The sequence below is a fragment of the Chinchilla lanigera genome, unplaced genomic scaffold (genome assembly GCF_000276665.1).
Source record: "Chinchilla lanigera isolate Chin_1 unplaced genomic scaffold, ChiLan1.0 scaffold00005, whole genome shotgun sequence".
Taxonomy (NCBI): domain Eukaryota; kingdom Metazoa; phylum Chordata; class Mammalia; order Rodentia; family Chinchillidae; genus Chinchilla; species Chinchilla lanigera.
Window position 1 is genome coordinate 1,960,161 of NW_004955406.1, and position 23,841 is coordinate 1,984,001.

The window sequence follows — 23,841 nt, forward strand, 5'->3', positions numbered from 1 at the left end:
CAGATAGGCCATTTCCAAGATTTAGCTGTTATGAGTTGTGCACCTATAAACATGGGTGTGCATGGATCACTGTGATACGATGATTTTAACTCTTTTGAGAAGATACCTAGAAGGAGAATAGATAGGTCAAATGAAATTTCTACTGGATTTAAAGTTTTTGGTTGCAATAACCAACACACCCTAACTTCAGGGTTTCTATAGCCACATATTCTATGCACCCACCCTCAATGGCTCACACCGAGTGGGAGTTGTCCTGGCCAGCCAGGTGTGAGAGTGCCTGAGTTATTCACTTCCTGCTGCAGAACCCTTGAATGGCTTGCTACTTAACCAGCATTCCCCCTCCTAGCTTCCATTGCCCATCTTCAAATTGGCCTCTGGGTACCGTGGCTTCTGCAGCAGGTTCATCTTCTACAGTGAGTTCTCCTTACTTCCATCTTTCTCCCCATGGGAGCTGGCACCTCAGAGGGACTGTTGGTGCTTTGCTCCCACTTGCTTCTCTGTGTGGGCGCCCAGCAATGGTCACTTACCTGGTTTTATTATCACTTTTACTCATGAATTTACTGGGGATGCCATTTAGCTCTGTGTTTGCATGTTGGGATTTAGGGTGCCCTAAGAACTCTGTGGTCACATACCTGGGTGTTGTGGTCTGGATAGGGCTTAGCTGCTTCTGCCAGAGTCCCGCCTTGGAAGCTTGGTTCCAAGGAGGCAGTGTGAAGAGTGTGCACCTTTAAGAGCTGGAGCCCAGCAGGAGGTCATTACTGGCCCCTCCCCTTGCTTGTCCTCCTTCCTGGCCATGTGACCTCTTCTGCTGGCACACACTCCCGCCATCATGACGTCATCTTCCCTCACTAGAGCCACACCCATGCTGGTGCTGTGTCCATGGTCCTTGTCTTAATTATCTTTCTCATTGCTAAGACAAAATACCTGGTACCCAAAGTTAAAGGGGGAAAGGTTTATTTAGCTCACAGTGTGTAGAGGTTTCAGTCCATAATTGCCTGGCTCCAAGGCAGGGTGGCACATGGCAGAGGGGCAACAGTTCAGCGTGGCAGAGGACTGTAAAAGCAACAAGGGACCTTAACAGCATCTTTCTGCCCCTTTTATACTCTATCTGTGCTACCTGGATTAAACCAATCAGTGGACTGATTTAGGAAGCACTCACCCTTAATCCCAGCATCACACAGTCTGGATTCAGCCACTTCTGAAAAAGCCTCGCCAAAAACTGCATGAGGCTTTGGGGGATATCTAGACACAAACTATAACAGTTATTTAGATGATGAGAAAAATAAAACTCTTTCCATTTTTAAGTATCCAGCATCAGGCATATTTATTATATGACAGAAAACTGACTAAGACAACATTCTCTGATTCTTCTGGAGTCTCTTTTGACTTTTCATTCCCGACATAAACTGAACCTGACGTGTATAATACACAGAAAATTGGCAAAACCGAGCACTTTTCTTGTTTATCTTCCAATGTTATGGCTTCTGTTTCTTCCTTTCCCAGCCAAATTCACCAAAGGATGGATGATCCATCTTTCCTCCACTGTTCACCTGTTCAATACCACATTCAACTACACTGACATCACACATCCTACATCTGGCCCAGCCTCAGGTCCCTCCTGGGAGTTCAAGTCTGTTACAGATCTGGGAGAAGTTAAAGATGAGGGGAATGAATAGGAAAAGGAGTACAGCAGCAGCTGGTCTCTGGAGAAGCTGCTTCCTGAGGAAGACACCAAAGACAGAAAAGAAAAATGAGCACACTACATGCAAAATAAATAGAAGAAAGGAGATGATTAACAATTTAGTGAAAAAGGGATTGGACCAAGGTAGTACTGAAAATGAAGACACTCAATAGTAGACGCTTTGAAAGGATTAATAAAATCAAGAACTGGTATAAAAGAGGAGAGAATAGACAAATTACCAACATTAGAAAATTTTTAAAGGGTCATTATTGTACATATAAAATAAACTGCAAAATGATAATAACGCAGTATCATGAAGAACTGCAAATATCTGTGACATCCAGAGTAAGATGTATAGCTTAACACAAAACAGAAACTACCAACAGAATGCTAGTACAAACCTAAGAAGAAATAGGAAGTCCAAACAGCTCCATATAGGTTAAAGACACCAAGTTTATAATCAAGAACCTCTCAACAAGGAAAACCTCACACTGAATGGATTTTGCTGGTGGATTCCCCAGTAACACATGAAAAAGTCCTGTCGGTCTCACATAAAATCTTCCAGAAAACTGAGAGGAGAAGGCATCTAAGCACCCAGCTCCTTTTGCAAAGTCCCTAACTTGCATTCCAAGCCTGACAAAGCATTAAGAGAAAACCCTATATGGAAATTCTGTTTGACCAAAGCTGTGAAATATCTCACAGCAGTGAGCAGAGGGATCTTCAGTGTGTAACAGGGCACAGCTTCATGACTGATTGGCCTTTGTCTTTTAAATGCAAAATTGTTTTCCTTTTTGCAAATCAATCAAAAGTCAATTAATGTAATAAAGCCACATACACAGAACTAAAGAGATAGCACGTGTTATCCTCTCAGTAGATACCGAAAGCCTTTGGACAACATTCCAAATACTTTCACGATCAGTACCCCCTGATAAATGCAAGAAACAGAAGAGAAATTCCTGACACTGAAATGAGGATCTGCAAAGAATGCAGAATTCACAACATGCTTCATAGTCAACACTGAACATTTTCCCCCTTGGATCAATAACGAAGGATTTTTATTCAAAATTGTAAGATAGGTCAGACATAGAGGAAAATGAAAGAGTAAAAAGTCACAAGTTTGAAGTAGGAAGTAAAGCCACTGCTCTCTGGAGAAAGCATGATATTCTGAAGGTGGTGGAAATACAGGCTGCCCCACAGGTATTAGATTCTTGTTCCATGTTACCACTCTTCTCTTCCGGCTGTGGTCCTCCACAAAGCCGTTCAGAACTGCTTTCTTAGCTCTGTGACAGCAGTATGTTTGCTGTACAGTGAGAGCAGCAGCATCAGTCCCAGAGCAGTATTTAACCAGCCAGATTGCTGCCTCCCAATCCTACGTCCACTAATTCCGGAGCCAGCACTGAGGAGCCTGGAGACCTGTGAGGTCACATCAGGGGGTCGCACTTGGCTGGTTTGGCAACTGGGAGCTATTGACTATCTCTGAGCATGGGAGAAAGTAGTTGAGCAGCCCACCTAAATAAGGAAGGGTATGGCACTCCCAGTGTTACTTAGCACTTGGCACATGGTGGTCATGAAACTAAATTGTACTGCCCTTGTATGATTGATTTTATTTTATTTTTACAGAAAGCTCAGCCTGTTTTCTGCAGTTGCACCGCCCCTTTGGAATATCACATAAGTGTCACTGTCAGAATCAGACAGGGTGGAAACCAGTTTGTGGACAGCTTGTTCATGGGTTCAGGGAGAGGAGCAGACTGTGTCCAGTTTCCAGGGAGGATGGCAACTTGAAGGCGAGGTGGAGGCTGGGCAGGCTTGGTGCTGGCTGAGACCTTAGAAAATTCGCAGGCCAGGTTGACCAGATGTCTGTGGAGTGCCCACTGAATGAATGAGTTGAAGAAAAAGAATTAAAGAATTCCTAAAAGAAAACTATGACCTTCTTTATCAAGCAAGAGAGTATTCTGAAAAGTGTACTCATTGGTTAAACAGTTTTATTTTCTGCCCTCATGCGTATTTATTTTCTGTTCAGACAAAATGCTCTCATTCCAATTCAATTTCCAGGGCAGACTTCCTGTTCTTACATTTTTGAGCTCTTTTCAAGTTCTTAGTGTGTTTGGCAGCCTCATCCCCTCACAGGCTTTTAGTGAGTTCCGTGAGAAGATGTCATTCGTAGGATGTTGGATTTTCTCTACTACTAGCCAAATGGGTGCTTAAGGAGACAAACACTTATTTTTATGTTATGTTAAAGGGTTGCCTTAAATTACTTTAAAATATGGCAGTGTCAAAAAGGAAGGGAAGAGTCCAAGGACCAAATAGAGTACCCAAGGCCATGCCTCCCTGCCCCACTCACCCACTAGACTGCTTCCTCAACCCCTTGTGGGGCTCTCAAGCCAACCAATCAAAATCAGGATTTTGTACACCACCTGCAAATCCTGTTGTGTTATCCCCTGAAAACACTCCCTTGGGCCATCACTGCCATCATCACATTGCAACTTCTTCTCGTGGGCTGGTCTTCGGGGTTTCTGTCTTCGTAAACCAAGGAAAGCAGTGGGTCTTCATTTTACCTGGCATATCAGCAACATGGGACCTAGTCATCATTCTCTTTTCACCTTGCCTCCAGCACTCCATCTCCCTTGGTTTCCCTCTCAAATCCACAGGTACCCCTTCTGTTTCTGCTGCTACCTGCTCCCTGCCTTGGCCCCTAATTGTGGGAGTGTCTCCAAAGTCCCTTTGTGGGATCTTCCTCTCTACCCATGCTCACATGCCTGGTGAGATCAACCTCAAATAGGGTCTATACACTGACAACATGCAAATTTATTCATGCAGATCATTAAAATGAACTCTTTGACACTGAGCAAAGATCTCAAATTTACTGTGTCCCTATATGTTCTGATTTTCCCTGTAAATCTACTTGACCTCACTAATACCTTTTTCATTGTAGCTTATGACAAATCTGTCTTTGCAGTTGCTGAGGGCAAAACCTTTGATAGTATCTTTGAGTTCTTTCACTTAGCATCACTGTACCATCTATCAGCACACCATGTTGTCGGTCTTTAAAAACTATCCATAATCTTTCATGCCTACTACATTCTTTGCATATTTTAGTTTTCCAGCTATTATAAATTTTCCCCTCTACATGCTGACATCTCTGCCATAGGCATATTTATATGTGATACATGTATATATGCACCATATAGGTATGTCTGCACCCACACACAGCTAGCCCGTCTGTGTGCCCTGGGAATGTCCTATTTTTTGACTAGTATAAACTCCTGGTTCTGTAGGTCACCTGCTCACCTACCACCTTAGGACTTTTCCACTCCAGAATCTTCATGTCCTGGGTTGCACCCCTTCCATTTATGTTTCTTTTCGTGTATTTCTTTAATGAAGCTGTATTACTCCGTGGCTTCTTAAGAGAGGATGTTGAATTTTTTGAAACCTTGCACATCTGGAAAAATATATTTTTTCTTCACAGATAATATACAGTTTGACCATAAAGAATATAGGACTGGAAATAGTTTTATAATTTGGAAGGTGTTTTGAGTTGACGAGGTTACTGCGATTTTACAGAAGCTGTCAGTCATGTTTTGTATTGCAGTTGTGTGTGCTTTATTTTATTGGTCTCTGGAAATTTTCATACCTTCTTTTTAATTTTGGAATTTAAACACCTCACGATGTGAAGCATTGTGGCACTTTAATTCAAAATGTTTCAATCCTGTGTTGGTATTTTGTCTTTTTTACCTTTGATATTTTCATTTTGCCTATTATATTGTTAATACTTAAAAGTTCTTTCCTTCATAGATTGTTTCCTTCTTAAGACCTTTTGTATTTTAAAATGAGTGCAGGCCAGGCATGATGGCTCATGCTTGTAATCCCAGCATTTGGGAGGCTGAGGCAGGAGGATCGCTGCAAGTTCGAGACCACCCTGGGCTTCAAAGCCAGCCTGAACTGCATAGCAAGAACCTGTCTCAAAAAGACCAAAAAAAAAAAAAAAGAAAGAAAGAAAGAAAGAAAAGAAAGAAAAGAAAAGAAAATGAATACAATTTTCAATTTCTGGGAATTACAATAGCAAATATTTAATTATTATTGGTTGATTTCTTGTGTTTCTGATGCTTGCACTGGCTTTTGTCCTCTTAAAATTTCTCCTGTTTTGTCCCTGTCTTTGATTTTACATATTTTGCACAAATATCTGATAAATCCTTACTGTGTACCCTGTGGTGATACACAGTGGTGAAATGTGTCCTGGGATCTTACTCTCATGTTTATCAACAGCAGGGACCGGAGGCCCCAGTAGCAGTTCTGGAGGTCTTATTTCTGTAGCTTTTCTCTACCCACTGACTCTGTGGAAAATCAGTCTGGCTCCTGGCTTTCCAGAAGCAGGGTGGGAAATGGGAAATGGTGCTGTGGGGGCAAGTCATGTTTGTAAACTTCCACTTCACCCTGCCATTTCTGCCCAATACTTTTCCTACCCATGAGCTCTTGATGAGCTAATAGAATCAAGCTGGTTGATTCTGATTTGTTCTTGACAATAACTCAATACCAATATGAACGTGAGGTGGTTTGCCTGGCTGTGACGGCTTCAGCAGGGGAGCTCAACATCTTTCTGTACAGAATCTGTCTAAGCCATATGCTCAGCCTGGGCACTGTGGATGCTTGGAGTTGGATGTTCAGCAACATCTCTGGCCTGTACCCACTAGATGCCCCCGAACCTGTTGCCATCGGAGACAACTGGGAAGCCTCCAAGCCACATTCCTCTGGCGTCAGTTACTTTCTGTTGAGAACCGCTGTCCTGACTTCAGCCTGATCATTTTCTTCTTCCATATTTCATCAACCTCAGATCTTAAGGCTCTCAGAGATTCTGTGTGGAAAAAATCAGGCTTCTTATTTTAGGACTCCACCTCAGCTGGTACCTAGAGTGATTAGTTGAAGAATGCTCTCAATATTTATTTATGTTTCTTTCATGTTCTCGCCTTTGAAATTTTTGCTGAGCTGTAATTCTTCTCTATTGGTTTCTTTCTTGGTCACACTAAGCTTGTGGGTTATACTTAAAAATAATTTCTGTTATCATAGTGAGATATTGGAGAAAAAGAATTGAGCAAATGCTTTACCTGAATTTTATTGCGAATCTTATTCTTGAGCATACATATTTAAATGTGTGTGTTTCAAACAATGGCCAAACTTAGTCAGTGCCCACATCTTTTTCCTTGGGCAAAAGAGAAATTTTGTTGTGATTTTTATTCCTTCTGTTCCACTTTTCTTCATGGATAAATTTTGTCATAATTTGATTAGTCTCTGAATGAACCATTTCTAGCAAGGTCAGTTCCTTGTCAGAAAATAGAATGCATTGGTATAGCTCTCTCTTATTTCTGTCTTCCTGGGTACTGTCTCTCTATCACACTAACTGTGTACCTGAGAATCAGCTTGACTGTAGCTAAATTCACTGTATTTAGTTATTACATCTTAGGTGACCTAGACTGGGGCAGAATCTTATTTTAATTGACAGTTACTGAATGGACTATTCATTTAAATTAACATTGAGAAGTTAACATATAAAAACTAACCCTTCTCTTCCCTTCTTTTGTTCCAAGCCACATTCATAGCTACCGGTATGTTTCTAAATTCTACTCCTAGTTATAGTTTATTTTTAGGCTTCTAGACATCTTGGGGTGCCTTGTGCCTCTACTAAATTCTGTCCAAGTTCTGCCACATTTCTGAGTTTGTCTTTAAGAAAGTATGCTAGTGGGATGATTGAGAGGTTAGAACTCCAATTTTGGCTACTTGAAAAGATAATCCGTGAACAGCTGAGGATGGCATGAGGTTTTGACTCATGCAGTTTCTTTCTCCTGGTGTAATAAACAGAGGTATCTCTGCCAGACTTCTTTGGCATTCTGTTTATTTGGGTTCAGAGCTTGAAGCTTATGTTAAACAGCCAAATACATGTTTCCCAGTGCAGTTATGATGCAGCTAATGAATTATCCCTGGATTCTGTCATCTAATTTTCTCTTCAATTTAGTGAATAGTTTCTGGTTAGGTTATAAAGCTTTTTTGAGACTTCCTATTCCCACTAAGCATAGTTATGCAAACTGGATTTATCCTCCTACTTGAGACAAGAAAAACGTGGGCACAACATATTAAACAATTGTTAACAAGACCTGGAGCACCAAGTAGTGATGAACATGTCTTCTGAGAGGTACAAAGTAGATGTGTAAGTCCTACAGTTCCCCAGATTACTGACTTAAGAGAATTTCTGGGCTATGCCACTGGGGTGGAGAACACCAGTGGAACCAGTGGGCTCTCTAAAAGGAAGACATGGAGCTGAGAATTTCAGTAATCCCAAGTAGAATCCATTTTCAGGGGGGAGAGTAGGGAGCATAGAGAAATAATTTCAGAGATTTGCAGAGCATGTTCCTTAAACATTCATTTGAATACTGATCATTTCATGTCAATGAAGGCAGAGAGAACACAACTTGACATGATTAAAAATAAAGATGCTTAGCAGGTACGAGAAGTAGAAGATGGAGCCTACTTGCAGCAGCTAAACCGGAGAAAACTTGCAACCCGCTGAAGACTAGATCTAGCTCAGCGGTGAATAACCCTCAACTGATAGCACTCTAACTACCTAGTAAGTCTTAAGAGCAAGCCCCTAAAGGAATTATTTTCAAATAATTTAACTGCATACTAGAAGGAAGCTGAGGCATATTTATAAAAATGTAAAATATTTAACACCAAGTAAGAAAAAATAAACAATACCTGAAACTTAATCAAACGTTATCAGGAATGCCAAGAAAATAGGAAAATGAGATGCATAATCAAGATTAAAATCAAGGAAAACCAATTCAGAAACAGATATTATAATTATCAGGTAAGTATAAGGATATTATAATTATATTTGATCATTGAGAAAGTCACATAGAGACATAGAAGGTACAAAAGCCCCCACAAATCAAACTTCCAGAGAAGAAATCAGCAATGTATGAAATGAATTGCTACTGCCTGGAATTAACAGGTTACCCAGTGAAGAAAAGGTAAATGAACTTGAAGTCATCCCAATACATTCTGTACAAAGTGAAATGTAAAGAAATGAGATAATATAGAACATTGAAAACAGATTCTGTGAGCTATGTGACAACTTCAAAAGGCTTGATACATGTTCTATTGGACTCTCTGGAGAAGAAGTGGGGTAATATGGGAACAGGGGAAGAAAACCTAAAACATATATCTGTGCAATCTTCCAAGAGTTGAATATGAAAACTATGCAGCCAGAAACCTAAGAAGCTCAAGGGAGGCAATGAACATGAAATATGCCGAAAATTACAAACAGGCATGTTATAATTGAAGGGCTCAAAGTATGACTAATTTGTCCTAATGACAAACACAGAATATTAGAGCAGCAAAAGGAACAACACACAGTATACACAGAAGAAGAACCAGAAGAATGACAACTGATTTCCATCAGAAATAATACAAGTAAGAAGACAATGGAGCAACATTCTCAAAATACAGAACACAAACAAATGGTGCATTTACAATTCTGTACCTACTGAAAATATCCTTCTGAGATGAAGGTGAAGTACATTTTGCTTTTTATTTTAAAGAGAAAAGTAAATAAAAATGATACAGAATTTCCAAATGAGAGGAAATTAACAATGATTGCTATTTGCATATTGTTATCTTCAAAGTAGTTGCTCATATTGCAAGACATAGGTGTGCAAAATTGATCAAACAATATAAGCACTGTTTCTTTCAATAAACTAATAGAAATTAATGGTATAATTATCTTAACTATCTTGCATATATATTTTTCCCTTCTTTTCTCCTTTCCACATTACATTGTCTCCCTAGTGTAAGAAACTGAAAGAGTAAATAAGATCCACAAGGTACAATAGATATTGTGAAAGAGAAACAAAACTACTCAAAAGGAAAGAACAACTAGGATGAGGAAAAGGAAGTAAAATTTTTAACACATAAAGTGAAAGAGTTTGTTACAGATCTACACTCTAAGAAATGTGTAAAATAATGTTTAGCTAGAAGTAAAATGATACCAGATCGAAATGTGGGTATACTCAGATAAAGAGCTCCAAAAATAGTAATGACATTAATAAATCATAAATTTTTTTCTGATCATTTAATTCTCTTTAAAAATAAGCTAACAGTTGGATTAAAAACCCCACTAAAGTAAAAGTTTTTAGCACATTGTTAAATGTACAATACTGATTTTGAAATACTTATGAGGGGAGAAAAGGGAACATATTATTGTAAGGTTCTTATACTACTATGAAGTGGTTTCACTCTATAATGAATGTAATCGTATGCTATCTATGTACACTGTAATATATGTAGAAGCCTCTAAAATAGTAATAAAACAAAGAGTTATAGCCAATTACCCATGGAGATAAAATGAAGCTAAAATATATAGTATAAATATAATATAATATAACAAAAATATAAAGGAACCCAGAAACAGGCAAAAAAAGAAGAAAAAAGAATCTAAAATACATAAGACGAATAGAAAATTGTGAGATGATAGGTATAAGCCTAATCATATCAATTATCACGTTAAAAATACCTATTCTACATACCCTGCTTAAAATTCAAAGAGTGGAGGGTCAAATTTAAAACATAACTCCTTACAAATTGACTATATGCTACGTAAAGGAAATACATTCCAAATATAAAACAATGGCTAAAAGAATGAATAAAGATATACTATGCAAACACTAATCATAGAAAAAATGACTTTATTAATATCATCAAATATAAATTTTAGGCCAGGCAGAGTAGTGCATGCCCGTAATCCTGACACTATACAAAGCTGAGGCGGAAACATCATACCCTTAGATACATAGCAAGTTTGAGCCCAGCCTGAAACCCAGTGAGACCCTGTCTCAGAAAACAAAACAAAACAAAACAAAAAACAGTGTTATGAGGATCAAGAAGGCAATTTCAGATTGCAAAAGGTATCTAAGGTGTCATTTCATCCATAGAACTAATGTGTACGAATTCTTATGCACCAAATAAGCAAGCTGCAAAATAGACCAAGCAAACAATGATAGGGAAAGGAGAAAAGGAAAAATACACAATTGTAGGCAAAAATATCAATAGCCTCTCAAAAATTAAATCCACTTTTTGTTAATTCTTACTACACATTTGCAGTGTGTCGTGGTCACATGGTGGGGAGTTGATCCAGGCAAGTAGCACAACTTTATTCCTTTGTAGCAAGAGCTCCTCTTTTTGAACTTGAGTCACTGCTCAAGCTGATGCCGGCAGTGCTTTTGGGAGGCAGGGAACCCAGAATGGAAGAAGCACAAATTTAGGGTCAGGTTGACAGTCGGGTTATCAATCCACGCCCAGGATTCATAAATTTAAGGAGCACTTTTATCCTTCAGCAGAGTGGAATTAGCATGAGAGGCAGTCCTATCCAGCTTTCAAGGGGCAAGGAAGCTCCAGCTAATACAGGTAGTACATGTAGAGAAGAGGTGAGTACATATGTAAGAGATAATATTTTGGCACCAAATACATTTATTTCACTCTACCTGTTTCACTCATTCTTGCTCTTGATTTGTGAGAGTGCTCTTTACACGTGTGGAATTGTTTGATCAACGTAAGGTGTTGCAAATGTGTGATCACAGACCCCCCCCCAATAAATGCCAGGTAATTTTGCCGGGAAAGTCAAGCAATGACATGGTGCTGTGGGGTTGGAGGGTAGATGAGGTTGTGCTGGGGAACATAGCCAAGGAGGTGCTTCAGACGGCCTGCCCATCTTCCTGTGTGTAGAGCATCTTGCGTATTGAGACTCACTGTATCTACATCTGATGCATTTAAAACTCTTTATTTTCAGGTCTCCGATATTCTTATATCTGCTGCCTTATTTTACTCTTATGTAATGGCTCTACTGGGTCCCTATTTCTCAGATGGGAAAAAATGAGGCAGCGATTGTTTTTAATTTTTAATTTGAAAGCTCTTCCCTAGGTATTTGTAACCAAGTGCTAACCTCATATGATTTCTAATACCCTTGAAATTAAACATAAATTCAACCACGTCTTCCCATGCATAGGACGTATCCCTCTAGAATAATCCTGCCTCTAAATGGGAAGAGCTGGATTCTGTCCCAGTGGAAGGAGATCAGGCATGAAATGCCAGTGACTGTACGAGAGATTTGATATCTGTCTCCACGTCTCTGCGTGAGAAGCCTGAGTTATTACGGAATTCCTCATGTTGATTTCACATTTCCTATACACACAACCTCTTCACAAGAGGTTAAGACCTTCCTGTAAACAACATAGTGTTATCTCTGTATACTGTAGATCAGCCCTAGGTATTTTCTGCATTTTCATTCTTCTCGTAACAGCATCTTAAAAGGAAAAACACAGAATGTTTCAGCGATTTCTCTTGAAGATGCTCTGTGATAACTGTTTGTGTTATGTACTGTAATATAAATCAGCTAAGGATACTTAATGTGAAACAATACTATAAATGAGAAAGATTCTAAAATATTCTTAAAACAGGAGTTGCTTGTTTTCTTTTCTCTTTAAAATAAAGAAAAAATGTACCAAGGTCGGTATTGTTCTTCATAAATAAATGCTGTTAACAAAGACCTTTACACGTTATTAAAATCTTGATGGGACTGCGTGGTTATAAAAAATATGTGAAGCAGATGTGGGGCAAGACAGGAGCTAGGAGAGATACAGCAGAGAGGTGCGGTTGTGAAGACTAACTGAGCTGCTGATTCCCTCCTATTTTCAGACTCTACATGTTTGCATTTTGATTTCCTCATATAGTACTTAGTGCTTAATTCCCCGTTTCCCTTTATTCATACACTACTGACTTCCATGGGTTTATTCTCATTCAGTTCTATATTTTCACTCTGCCAAAGCTTCTTATGTTTTGTGTCAGGTGGGGGAAAAAAAAGGTCTTATTACCTTCTTGTCTATTTAACATTTCAAGTTTTTTTCCTCCCTCCCTCCTTGTCTTGTAACTAATGAGCCAACGATCTAAAAATAGATACGTTCATCATTCTACAAAATGTTGTATCTTCCTCAGATTGGAGGCCAGTGTAATTGTAAGAGACGTGTGTCTGGCAGACAGTGCAATCAGTGCCACGCTGGATTCTACAGCCTGCAAGAGTTGGATCCTGATGGCTGCAGTCCCTGTAACTGCAATACCTCAGGGACAGTAGATGGAGATATTACCTGTCACCCAAATTCAGGCCAGTGTAACTGCAAAGCAAACGCTCTTGGTAAGTGTAATGCAGGAGTTTATGGTCACATCTCTATTACCATCTGGAATAAAATTCTCTATTTGATTTCTTAACTGAAAAGTAAAGCAAATTTCTTTGCTCAAGACAGGCTGGGGAAAAAAAACAATTTGGATGAAATTAACTGTCTAAAACTGATTAAATTAATAACTCTATCAAACTACAGTTTGAAGCTCAGTTTAATCAACCCTTTAGAAGTTCCTTTATTCTGTAGATGCATTAGTTCACATGGTCCCACACTAATAAGTCATAGAAAAATATAATTTTCTTACTGCATAGATGTTTCTTTTAGAAAATTAGCACTTTTTCAAAATGTTTTACACTTAATGAGTTCTAAGCAAATCATTTCCATGCTAGTTTCTTTAATAGGCCAAAATAAATGGAGTTTTAAAAAATATTCTGTGCTACAGGCTCCTTTGTGATAAATCTTTCCATTTTTTTCTATTATATTTCTTTGAACTGTTCCTATGAAATGCAAAATAAGTCAACGTAATTCTACAGATCATGTATATTGCTAGGGTTAGTTATAAAGGGCCACATAATTTTAATTTTGTAATTCAGTACTAAGCTGATTATAATAAACACCTACCTTTGGTGTTATTTATCATTTTTTTTATACAAGACGTGCTTTTCTGTTTGCTACTCCCACAGGTATTTTTCAGAAATTAGATTTGATTATAGCAATTTATTACATCCAGCATTTTTGAGAGGAACCACCGCCACATAAGGACAAAATTTATCAAGTGCCCAAAACACACTATGTACATAATGCACTTTGAAACTTTGATATATGAGAATATTACAGGAGGAAAGTTTCCTGATGGAGTGAGTCCTGTAGTGTAATTGAACATGTTTTGGCTCATATAGGAAGTTTAAAAAGGACCTTTGCCTTTCTATTGTCGTGCAAGACGCCAAGTCATCCCAGGTTTTTCTCACATTGACATGACCTTATAATAATAAAAAAATGCCTGGCAGGGATTTCTCTCTCTCTCTCTCTCTCTCTCTCTCTCTCTCTCTCTCTCTCTGCCCTTTCTCTCTCTCTCTGAATGCATTATACCATATACATATACACATGTACATATCATTTTAAGTAATTTTTTTCTGCACTATAATTCAATCTATTTATCTTTTCTATGTACATATACACAAGTCATGCTACCCATGTCAGATAGACAAGTAGTTTGACTTGATTTGAGAAAAAAAAATATGGACATGCCTAATGATACTACTCAAACTCTACAGTAAAGAAAGATTGCATCGAAATGTGTAACATCATTTGCCCTTAGGCAGCTCAAGCATGCAATCATTAACGTTTGAGAAAAAGGAATAAATAACTTGCAAGGAGAAGTATGTATCTCTGAACTAAACCTCTATGGTATCCATTGTCCTTTAATGTGATATGTATAAAATTTAAGATGTGAAAAGAGAAATTAAAGGTCAGTAGCTCAATGGTTAGATTGCAGAGCTTGAGAGAGGAAAACAAAATCAAAATGTACTTAAATTTATTGTGACCATCCTGCCCATTATCATTTTATTGGTTGTTCCAGATAGTTTGCTACAGGAAAACCTAAATATCTATTTTATGGAGACTAAATCATTATTTAAATATTATGTTATTATTTATAGAGTTATTTTGCACATGCAGTATTTGCCATGAAAATACAAACTTGACATACATATATATTTTTTTTCTAATAGAATTAGCAAATAACTTTATTCAGTTTTACCATGTTAATATGAAAAACCAGCACCAAACCTGGAAAATACAAAGGCATGTTGTATATGCTCCAGAAAGCAAACTGTTAGAGTTAACAAAACTGTTAAATCTTACTAATGATTCTATCACCAGTAAAATACATTAGCACCAATAATTTTATTAAAGTAGGTCATTCATCTAGAATAAAAAGGGAGAAGAATGTGAATTAAATGCCAAGTGCGCTAAGTCGCCTGTGCTAACTTGTTAACACTGAACGCGATGCCCTGTAGGCCTCCCTGAGTATCGTTAGGAATAGATTACCTGTCAGGAATATGTATGGCATATTCAAATAAGCACTGCACATATTTTTAAAACTGATATGATATGAATCCATGTAGACCAATTTTAATAGTTCAAAATGAGTCATAATTCTTGTTAACAATACAGTTATTTTTAAAATTTGCAGCAATAGTGGTCCTTTTTTATTTTCCTTATTGAAATTAAATGATATGCCTTAGGTGACTCATTCATCACTGCTAAGGAACTTGCCTTCCATTGGAGTTCTTGAATTTTTATCCACATATATACACACATATAATGCATTCTTTCCCAGTTTAGAAATGCTTTTCTTACATATGAGCTCCTGAATATGTTTTGGGCTTTTATTTTAGAACTAATTTTTACTGCAATTATAGCTTCAAATAAATGTTTTTGTTCACTCAACTCCACACAGTTATTTAAATTCATGGATATCTAAAGGACATAGAACTATTTTGCATCTGAACATTCTTGGTTGTTTATAGTCCCTTTTGCCTTGTTACACCTTTTTTTGACACTAACCTAAGTTGTCAGAGATTTAACTTTATACATTTTTCTCTTTTGATAAAATGTATGCATATACTTTTTAAAAATAGAGGTAACAGGAAGAGCAGAATTTACCCAGTGTTTAAAGAGGTATGTTCTGAATCACACAGTATGACAAGCAATGTGATTGCTTTATAAGCCAAGAGCATAATTTATATTAATCAAAAATAATTAAATGGGAGCATACAAAAGGATTAAAATAAAAATTTCTCTGGATCAGTTTTGTTTATATCAATTATTTTGATGTGGGATAGTCAGGTGTAATTGTATGTATTCTTGTTACAAAAATAGTTATTAGTGTAATGTTTTATTTTGTTCATTCTCCCCAGCTCTATTAAGATGTAGCTAATAAACAGATATAACTAAAAATAAATAAAAATTATATATATTTACACTGTACAGCATACTATATATGTATAAATATAAATATATAATCCTAACCCTAACCTTAATGAAAGATAATTGGCATGTTAGTCATCTCATACACTTACTTTCTAAGATAAAATCTCATCAATTTTCAAGTACACAATGTATTATTTTTACCTATAGTACCCATGAGGTAAAATGGATCTCTGGGACTTATTTATCCTTATTAACTGAAACTTTGTGGCCAGCTTAACATTTTATTAAATGTTTTTAAGGAACTCTGATTTCTAGAAAAATAATGCATTAACCCGCAAGTCTACACTTCTAAATGACCATATTGTGTTAAGATAATTTTAATGTTTGTGGATAAGGGCAAGAGCCACTGGGCATGTAACAGGAACAGCATGTACATTAAACACTTGTTTTTATGAAGTAACAAATAAATTTGGTAAAGCACATTGCCCAGGAAGCTGGGAATGAAACCTCAGCTGAGTGTTGCCCTCATGTGTGGAAGGGATGATCTGCTCTCTGTGGTGTTGCATATGAGAAAAACCTAGTATTCTGCGGCTGCATTAAATGTCTGCAGTGTCAGTGTTTGTGCTGCAGTTGTTTGGACTGGAAATATCTTCCCATTCTCATGTTTTTAAACATCCTTTATTTTTAGGGCGTAGATGTGATAACTGCAATTCTGGGTTCAAGTTTCTCAGAAGTTTCAACGATGACGGGTGCGAGCCCTGCCGGTGTAATCTCCATGGCTCTGTGAACAAGATCTGCAATCCTGTTTCTGGCCAGTGTGAGTGTAAGAAAGGAGTCAAAGGACTGCGGTGTGACACTTGCAGAGAACACTTCTACGGGCTGGACGCTACCGGCTGCAAGGCCTGCGACTGCGACGCAGCTGGCTCCGTCCCGGGGACCGTCTGCGACGCTGAGACAGGACAGTGCCTCTGCAAGCCCAGCACGGGAGGCAGACAGTGCAGGGATTGTGTGGAGGGCTACTTCTCCCGAAAGCACAATGATTCATTTCTCTGTCTGCCCTGTAACTGTGAGAAATCTGGGACAGTAAATGGCTCTCTGCTGTGTGACAAAGCGACAGGACAGTGTCCTTGCAGATTAGGGATAACAGGTCCACTCTGCAACCAGTGTGAGCCTCACAGCTACAATGTGACCACGGGCAGTTTTCAAGGCTGCGCGATGTGTGACTGTGACTCCCTGGGGACATTATCTGGGACCACGTGCGACCCAACCAGTGGCCAGTGCGTGTGTTTGCCTCACCGCCAAGGAAGAAGGTGTGATCAGTGTCAGCCAGGTAAGAGACAACCGTGTTACATCTTCAGGGTGGAGGCTTGCTTTTATTACCTTATAACGGGTGATTCTCTGTTTCTCTTTCGGAGCTTCTAAACATGTATCTGCAGCATCGCAGCTGTGTTTATGTATCACCCAACGTGGATAAAATTATTTCACTTATTCAAGATTTGTGTTGCAAGTTTGGCAAGAGAGAGGTACTGTGGAGGACTCTCAGTCATCAGACTTGTACTTGAGAATTTCTCAACTTGAAGTAGATCTTCTTTTCACAATTGAAAAGTTTTGATTATGAAAATCAGGAATACATTTTATTTTCCAGGGGAAGAAAAACACGAGTTAATTATTACCTATGCATGGCAAGGAATACAGCATAGAAAAATTGAACTGTATCTTTCTTTTGAAATTGGTCCATGTGGCAAGTGAGTCCAAAGCGATGGGAAGGAATTGATAAATCGTTAATTCTTTTTTTGAGATATAAGCTTCAGAAACCAACCAGAACTAGTGTGGACATTAATGTGGAATGTATTATACGTGGTGGCCCACAAAGCGTAGGGCTGTGGAGCAGTGCAGTGAGAACTCAGAAGGCTGCTGTTGATACACGGCCATTCATGGTCACTCTCCATTTCTCTCTCTTCGTCTCTCTCTGCAGAAGGACGTGTTTCTCTTTTCATGGTAGCATGACCGCCTCATGACCCTGGTACTGCTTACAATTCTACTCCCAGCTACCCATGGAGGCTCACTTGCTTCTCTTGGTTACAGTTCCAGGAAGGAAATTCTAACTGACTTAGTTTTTTTTTGTTCGGTTGCCTCTGAGCCAGGATTATCAGGGTCCATCAAAGGCACTTGGCTTCTAGGAAACACACCTCTGAGGTAGGAGCAAGGCATTAAATATCCCAGAAAAGAGGAAGCTTATGGGGAGCTGGGCAGATAGTACCAGTGACAGCTACAGCACCTTGTGTCCTTTTAATTTCAGATTTTTCCTTCCAAATTTGCAGCCAGTGAATTGTTTCTGATGTACTAAGGGAATATTTTTCCATTTTAAAAACATTTTGCTTTTCTGAATATCTCTAATCTTAGAAACAAGGTACTCAGTCTTTTGTGAAGTCAGATTACTGTCATGTAGATATCTTTCCTATGAAAACTAATAAATCTATTAGGTCATATGTTGTATCCTTTTCAGTAATTTCCTTTTGTTAAAATGATGTTTCATTTTGATGTAATTACACATAGAACACAGGTCACATTTTAAGCAACTTTTAAAAATTTGGCTAAACCTCTGAGGTCAGTACAACAAAATATATGTTTCCTTTGGTCCTTCCAGAGGAAACCTCCACACATCACCCCAGGTATTTTGTCCTTCAGGCGAGCTTGATGATGGACTGAAATTCTTCAAAGTCCTGACAGAAGTTTTCTGGATATTTTTTGTGTTACGTAGAAACAGCCATCGATGACTTAATCAAGTCCCAGCTCAGTAAAGAAACAGGTATTTCTTTATCTCTGTTGTGTGAAAGCCTGTCCGAATTGGGTCCTCACTGGGATGAAGAGATGCTGATTTGATTGCTCTTTTCCTTCCCCTGGTGGTCTTCAGTGCCGTCCTCTCTGTTCCCTCATCTAAGCTGTCTTCTCCTATCTATGTGTCATTCCTGTCTGTCCCATACAACGAGGGTGCAGTGGCTCCCTGGAGCTCTCTTTCCATTATGTTTTTTTCCCATAGAGTGCCCTGGGATGGATTTTCTGCTTGTCACTCAAGTCCAGTCTGGTCCAGCCTTCAGGAGTTTGGGTCTGGTCCCAGTCTGAGCATCTAGCTTGATAATAATAGTCTAATAGTTCTTGACTCACTCTCCTGCATAGTCACTGAAGACATTCCCTTCACGCTATGTGGACTGATTGTAGAGCTGATTTCTACCTGAAAGCTTAGCTTTGTTCCCCTTTTGTTTATTTCATTGCCACCAAGTTTTTGTGAGTACCAGACATTCTTGCTATAGCCAGTTACTGATTGTCAAGTATCAGTTTCTTTCTTCTGGAATGATGAAAAACTGGAATGCTGTAGAGTCATCATTTTCAGTGTTTGGTGCTCTCTGAAAGTTTTCTCTATTTAACAATTCTGCCTGTAATTTTCCATCTCTAACTCAGTGAAATGCAATCACTCAGTCAACATTAAGCATCTGTGTTTTAAAGGTGGCATTGTTTAAGTCTGTAGAAAACTTGAATATAATGAATTTCTGAAAATGCTCCCAGGCTTGCATTTCCTTCATGTGCTTTCCATTATTTAACTTTAAAGAGAAGGTCATGCTTGAGAAATAATATCAGACATCTCATTGAAAATAGTTCTGCAAGTATCTTTCTTCTGAAGGCCTTGTGGACCTGTAGATAAGCTCAGTGAGTTAGGGGGAAGGAGTAGTCCTTTTTGAATATCTATATTTTTCTTGGCCATTCATTAGTTGATGGGAAAAAGTACCAGAATGAAATCTTGTCCTTTGACACAACATGGGCTCTGTATGGACATACTTAGCTGCAAAAGAGGCTGGAAAATAGGTTCTCAATCTGGACATCCATGTACCCATTAAAAACGTCATACTTCTGTTATTATAAGTGATAAAAAAGTGATTGGTACTTGACAGTTAGCGTCTTGGCTGTAGTAGGAATGTGCTACATTTAGAAAGCTGGCTCAGGGAACTCCTGCATAGGTGCTTCTAGTGGCAGTGGGCTTGGTAATTTTTGGATAACTCTGCTTACAAGCAAGTTTTTAAAAAAATGACTAAAATAACTGCACCTAACAAAATATAATAATCCCATTCTAGCTTTCCATGCATCTACTGCTAGGTCAGTACCTACAGAGGAGCCAGGATACATAGTAGCACATCCTAGGAAGGGGCAGTGAGGAGCAGAGCAGGGGCCCAGTCAGTCCAAGCATGGAAGAAACAGAGCAAATGGGAAACCTTGCTCATGTATCTCCTCAGATATCCAGAGGGCTTTATGCTCATGTATCTCCTCAGATATCCAGAGGGCTTTATACTCTTTGGCCAATTTTTTTTAAAAAGAGACTAATTATCTTTCCTATGTGGTTGCTATTGATTCCTTAAACTAATCAAAGAATATTTTATTTGCACCAATGATTGAAACTTTCAGTGAGCTTAAATTCTGATGTAGAAACTGGCAATAAATTGACTTACAAGTAAATATAGAAGGGAAATAGATCAAATCCACAGTGAGCAAAATACAAGCATGCCTTAATTATTATTATCTGCATTGTGAGTGTGGGTGACCATTCTGTATCAACCAGATTAAGTAGACTGATTGATTCATTGCTGTGCTGGGGATTGAAACCAGGGCCTTTGCACTGGGCTACAGCCCTAATCTGTCTCTGTTTTCTGTTATGAGACAGGATCTCCCTAAGTCACTTACTTGTGCAGGCTGGGCACAAACTTATGATCTTCCTGCCTCAGCCTCCCGGAGTGGGTGAGTTAGAGACATGAGTCAGCACCATGCTCTGTATCTTCCTTCAGAGGGGAGGCCAAAAGCCTTTGCTAGCAACCTTTGGAATCTATTGTTAACGTCTTATTTTGTGGCATCTATTGTTAGGAAAATGCAGCTAAGAAGTTATTCTAAAAAGCATAACCTGGGTTAGACAAACCCCAACCAGGAAGGGCCAGGAGGGGACAGGAAAACAGGCACAGAAATATGTGAGGGAAAGAATTAAAATTCATTTTTCAGTCTTTTCACTTTTGGATTCAACTTGTATTGTTTTATCAAAAATTTCATGAGTGTAATTTTAAAAGCCAAATAAAATGTAAAGGCTCATGATATAAAACAGCAGTTCTAATTGAAACCTTCTTAAAATCTCCCTGCTCAGACAAGCTAACTTCAACTTCTTTGGGTGTTTCTTCTGGCTTTAATTTGTGTAATTTCTGATAACATGGATGTGTGGTTCAATCTTGATTTTTGAAATGCAGGCATTGTCTAGTGTCTTTCTACCATAGAAGCTGAGCCCTTGGTTCCTTGCCTTCCTCCTCAAGGGTTCTTCTGTTCTTTGCACCGGTATTTAGGGATTATTATGTTAAAATGCTATGAATGCACTTCAGAGCCATGCCATTCACTTTGACTATATTTCCTTTCTCAAACATATTTGCCTTTCTATAGTCTTCCAGGAATCTCCTAGATGCTTCTAGGAAACAAAACTATCTGAGAGAACTGTAGCCAAGATGTTGATCAGTCTCTTGGTCTCCCACACAGGACCCACCATCCAGGACGTTGGGATTCCTGACCTCTGCTCTTGCTCAGGCTGATCTCTCCCGCCTCACACAGCTCCTCTGTTAGGTCTCCTGTTTGCATCTGTCCTGGAGGTTTTTTTCACCCAGCCTCTGTATTAAATCCTCTATTTCCAGAGCTCTAAGTGCTCTTTTTTTTGGTGTGTGTATGTGTGTGTGTGTGTGTGTGTTATTTGGGGAATTCTGAATATCTGAAATTATCTTCATTGTCTGAGAGTGTTTGAAATTTTACTGCTATGTGGGATAATTTTCTCTTCTTTTCTTTCTTTTTTTCTGTTTTTTTTTTTTAGTACCAGGAGTTGAACTCAAGACCTCATGCTTCACAGGCAGGTGCTGTGCCACTGAGCTATATCCCCAGCCTGAAATCACTTTCACTCAAAAATTTAAGTAATTGTATTGTTATCTTTTAGTAGTGCTAATAATATTTCTTTCTTTCTTTCTTTCTTTCTTTCTTTCTTTCTTTCTTTCTTTCTTCCTTTCTAGAAGTTTCTACCATTTCCTATATCTGTGGCTTCAGAAGATTTCATGATGTGCTTTCTGTTAAGTAATTGTTCTGGACACTCATTGGACCTTTTTGTTTATAGATGTTCTGGTGTTCTAGAAAAGCCTACAAAGCACTTTCCCAGCTACATGTAGACCAGTGTTTGATCTATTAAACAACTAGACATCAGTGTAACAAAGTCAACACCAAGTCAACTACTCCTGTATCCTTTGGTTAACCGCTGTCATTCCTGTCCTTGAAGATCAATGATAACTTACATCTGACTTCAGAAATCACTGAAGTTTTCAATTCCAAACCACTTTTTCCTTTACTTATTCAAGTGATATCAATTTGTTTAATGCTGGACTCTCCACTGTGAATCTTCATCTTTTTCTCCTGGATATCTATAGTTGGCTGCCATTTCGTCTTTCATTTCTGAAAAACGTTCATTTTGGGTGGCCTCAGGAGAGAGAGCAAATGGTGGACTCTGCCGTGTTTAGCTGTCTCCCTAGTGTGTCCTATTTGTGTCCAGGTCTGGTCACTGCAGTCCTCCAGGACTGCCCCCGTTCCCCACAGTCTGTCTTATTGATAGCAGTGAGTCCTGCTGAGTTCAGCTTCAAATATATCAACAATTTCACCACTTCTTACCAGGCTTACATGCACCTTTCATGTACATTTAGTGAATGACCGGCTAAAAATATTTTCTTAAAATTTCAATGACCTTCTGCGAGGAATGGGTAGAGAATGAAGGCTGGTAGATATTCCTTTAACTACATCTCAGGAGAATGGAGTGTTCTACCATAACTGGACAGAAAACAGGGGCCTGAATACCTAATGCATTTTAGGTAACGGAAGGTCTAGTATATGCATATGCACACACAGAAAATAACGTATGTACATATGCAAACAACATGCATGGCATCAGCCGACCTTTGGATTTTATGTTTGGCTTCATAATCACTTATGGTGGAATTTACACCACAAGGACCCTTCTCTAAAGGGCCTTCATCTTAAACAGATGTTTGGCAGTCGGCAGGTCCACAGCCTGCGCAGTGACATGCACACTACCGTCTCAAGTGCCCCTTCTTCACCTTCAAAGACCTTTCGAGTCCTGTTCCACAGGCTGCTGGGCCAAGCCACACCTGGGTGTGTGAGAAGCGGGGTGTGGAATGACCAGGACAGGGTATGAGGGGAAGAGCTTGGAGCCCAAAGTCTTCTGTCCGCCTCTTCCTGAGGCTGTAAATACTTCTGGCCTGTGCTAGGCTATGGCACATCGATCCTTGTCCCACTTTCTTAAAAAACATTATTAAGGAAGGTGCATATAATGAAATCTCATGTATTATTAACCTAACCTTACTACGAATGTACAAGGAATAGGCTTAATTCAACTAAAATTTATAGGCAATTTGTTAAGGCAGCAGTGCACATTAGAAGGTACATTAGAGCCACATTGGTTTTAATATGCCATTCAATAACTTGAGCAGAGGTTAAAAATGCTGCTTAACCTCCATTAAGTATTTTAAAAATGCTTTAATTTAGAATTATTTGGCGTGTGTGTACATATATGAATGTACACATACCCATGCTAATAAATATAGCACTAAATATGTTTTCCTGGTTGCCTTTTTTCAGTGCTGGGTGACCTCGTAATGTTCTGCAGCTGCACTCAATCAGGGGCCGGGCCCAGGAAGGCAGGGAAGGATGTCAAGGCGTCCTGCGCCACTGACCCTCTCTTGTCCTTGAGAACTAGCAGCACACAGGGTTTATTGAGGGCTCTGCAGCTTTGGAATAAAATAAAGGCTAATTTATAAAGAAAACAGCTTGCTGTGACATGTTTTGTACTAATAGGACAATGCCTCATGCTTCCCTTTGGTACTGCCTTTTGCTTTTATAATTCACGCAGACCATTAGAATGTAAAACAAAGTATCCTGTTTCAT

General features: G+C 38.8%; 1 protein-coding gene across 2 annotated transcripts in view; it reads left to right on the top strand.

Annotated features, from left to right (window-relative positions):
* The window catches only part of Ush2a (Usher syndrome 2A (autosomal recessive, mild)), a gene marked incomplete in the record, with an annotated part of 661,834 nt that overhangs the window by 122,330 nt on the left and 515,663 nt on the right, over positions 1-23,841 (top strand). For both annotated transcript variants that reach the window (XM_013519932.1, XM_013519934.1), the window contains 2 exon segments: positions 12,713-12,908; positions 16,517-17,158. In XM_013519932.1, coding sequence (XP_013375386.1) covers positions 12,713-12,908; positions 16,517-17,158 — 838 coding nt within the window.